This window comes from Myotis davidii, unplaced genomic scaffold (genome assembly GCF_000327345.1).
Source record: "Myotis davidii unplaced genomic scaffold, ASM32734v1 scaffold663, whole genome shotgun sequence".
In the NCBI taxonomy this organism is placed as follows: Eukaryota; Metazoa; Chordata; class Mammalia; order Chiroptera; family Vespertilionidae; genus Myotis; species Myotis davidii.
In genome coordinates this window covers 3,553,513-3,555,840 of record NW_006295816.1, presented here as the reverse complement: position 1 = coordinate 3,555,840, position 2,328 = coordinate 3,553,513, and the positions used below count along the sequence as shown (strand labels likewise).

The window sequence follows — 2,328 nt, the reverse complement described above, 5'->3', positions numbered from 1 at the left end:
CTTGCCCGTGGCTGAGTGGGTGCCCGGGGCCTTGCCGGTGGCTGAGCCGCAGGGGAGCTGGGGATTTGCCCGTGTCTGCGGTTCTCGGGCAGACCGGACGCCAGCCCTGTGTCCCGGCGGAGAAACGGCCGGGCCGCCTCTGTGACCCGTCGTCTTCTCCCCCACAGCACGCGGCCGACCTCGAGAAGAAGCAGAACGAGACGGAGAACAGGAAGCTGCTAGGGACCGTCATCCAGTACGGCAACGTGATCCAGGTGGGTCCGCCGCCCTCCCCGGGCTCGTGGGCACCGCGGTGCCTGTGCCTAGATGCCTCGGGGCTGGACTTGGCATTGCAGGGGTGTCCTGGCCCCGGCAGGCTGTGGGCAGCAGGTGGTGCCCTCTGCCTGAGCACCTCCAGCCTTGCCCCAGGCTCTGCTGGGAGCAGCACAGTATGTCTCTGGTTCTACTTGTGCTCCTTTGCTCTTGCTGCTGCCCCTGAGCCAGTGGTTGGCAAACTCATTAGTCAGCGGAGCCAAATACCAACAGTACGACGATTGAAATTTCTTTTGAGAGCCACATTTTTCAAACTTAAACTATATAGGTAGGTACATTGTTATGAACTTAATTAGGAGACTCCGAAGGCTTAGGAAGAGCCACACTCAGGGGGCCAAAGAGCTGCATGTGGCTCACGAGCCGCAGTTTGCTGACCACGGCCCTAAGCGTTCCTGCTGCGGGCACTTCGGCGGCTCCCGACCTCACAGTGAGCCGGGGGAGGGTGTCCGAGCCACATTGTATGTGCCGGGAGGAGCGGCCGAGTCAGAGGCTCGCTGACACCACCTTGTTCCCGGCGGGTTTCAGCTCCTGCATCTGAAAAGTAACAAGTACCTGACTGTGAACAAGCGGCTGCCGGCCCTGCTGGAGAAGAACGCCATGCGCGTGACGCTGGACGAGGCGGGGAACGAGGGCTCCTGGTTCTACATCCAGCCCTTCTACAAGCTGCGGTCCATCAGGGACAGTGTGAGTGTGTGTCCCCGCCCGGGGCCGCGGTCCGTCCATCAGGGACAGTGTGAGTGTGTGTCCCCGCCCGGGGCCGCGGTCCGTCCATCAGGGACAGTGTGAGTGTGTGTCCCCGCCCGGGGCTGCGGTCCATCCATCGGGGAGTGTGAGTGTGCGTCCCATTCTTGTCAAAATGCTGAGCTGGCCTTAACCTAAAACTGGACTCGGCCATTTTTCAGTATTGCCATTTACGTTTACAAGTTGTGGGCAGTTGAATATGTGGTAGTTTATGTTTGAGTGTGTGTGAGTGTGTGTGTGTGTGTGTGTGTGTGTTATACAGTGTGGCAGATGCCTTCACACCAGCCAGCCCCTCCCAGTTGCTGCAATAAAAACTGGCCCCCAGCTCGGAACAGAACAAGCCCCTCAGAGCTGGGTTCCACCGGAGTGGTGTTTTTGGGGGTCTTCACGTGGTTTGGAAATGTGGTTGTGTTGCTCCCAGTGTATCAGATGAAAACAGATGAGCTTTCCATCCTCAGAAACCATCATGTCCAAGCACCTTCCCCTCCGGTCATGAAAGACAAGGTGCTTGGCTCTGAATTCGTTCTCGGCGCGGCCGTAGCCTCCCTGTCCTCCAGGCCCCCTGCTGCGCGGTGCCTCCGTGGGGAAGGCCGGCGGGCGGGAACCCCTGTCCTTGCAGGATCGTGTGCTTCCATTCCTGGGCCATGAGCCCATTTAGTGCCGTGATGGCGAACCTGTGACACGCGTGTCAGAGGTGACACGCGAACTCATTTTTTTGGTTGATTTTTCTTTGTCAAATGGCATTTAAATATATAAAATAAATATCAAAAATATAAGTCTTGGTTTTACTCTGGTTGCAAAGATCAAAAAGTTTCTCTATGTGACACGGCACCAGAGTGAAGTTAGGGTTTTTCACGCTGGCACGCCGAGCTGAAGGGGTTCGCCGTCACTGGTTTAGTGGCTCGTGGCTGTGGTTTTAGAAAGTGGAATAGGTGGAAAGGACGGGCTGTGTCACTGTGATGGGGATACGCACTGAGGTGGGGGCACCTCCTGTCCCAGGGACGTATGGGTGTCTGTGTGGACCTCCGTGCACATGGACACACACGCAATACGCACATAAGTGCGCGCGCCTGGGTCTTCACGGGAAACGTGCTTCTCCGTGGGGCTCGTCCTCAGAAGAGCGTGAGCATCACGGCTCTCAATGCAGACAGCGGCTCTGTTCTCTCAGAGCCAGACTGCCTTCCGCTGCTGTCCCCCTAGATCGCGGGGCGCCGGCACGAACATCTGCTGCCGCGGGAAAGGGGTGTCGGCGCTTGGGGGGTGTCCGTGCTGGTC

The 2,328-nt window shown here is 58.2% G+C and overlaps 1 protein-coding gene across 1 annotated transcript in view; it reads left to right on the top strand.

Annotated features, from left to right (window-relative positions):
• Positions 1-2,328, top strand: part of ITPR1 (inositol 1,4,5-trisphosphate receptor type 1) — a 227,042-nt gene that overhangs the window by 71,847 nt on the left and 152,867 nt on the right. The window contains 2 exon segments of the mRNA XM_015568305.1: positions 168-254; positions 838-996. Coding sequence (XP_015423791.1) covers positions 168-254; positions 838-996 — 246 coding nt within the window.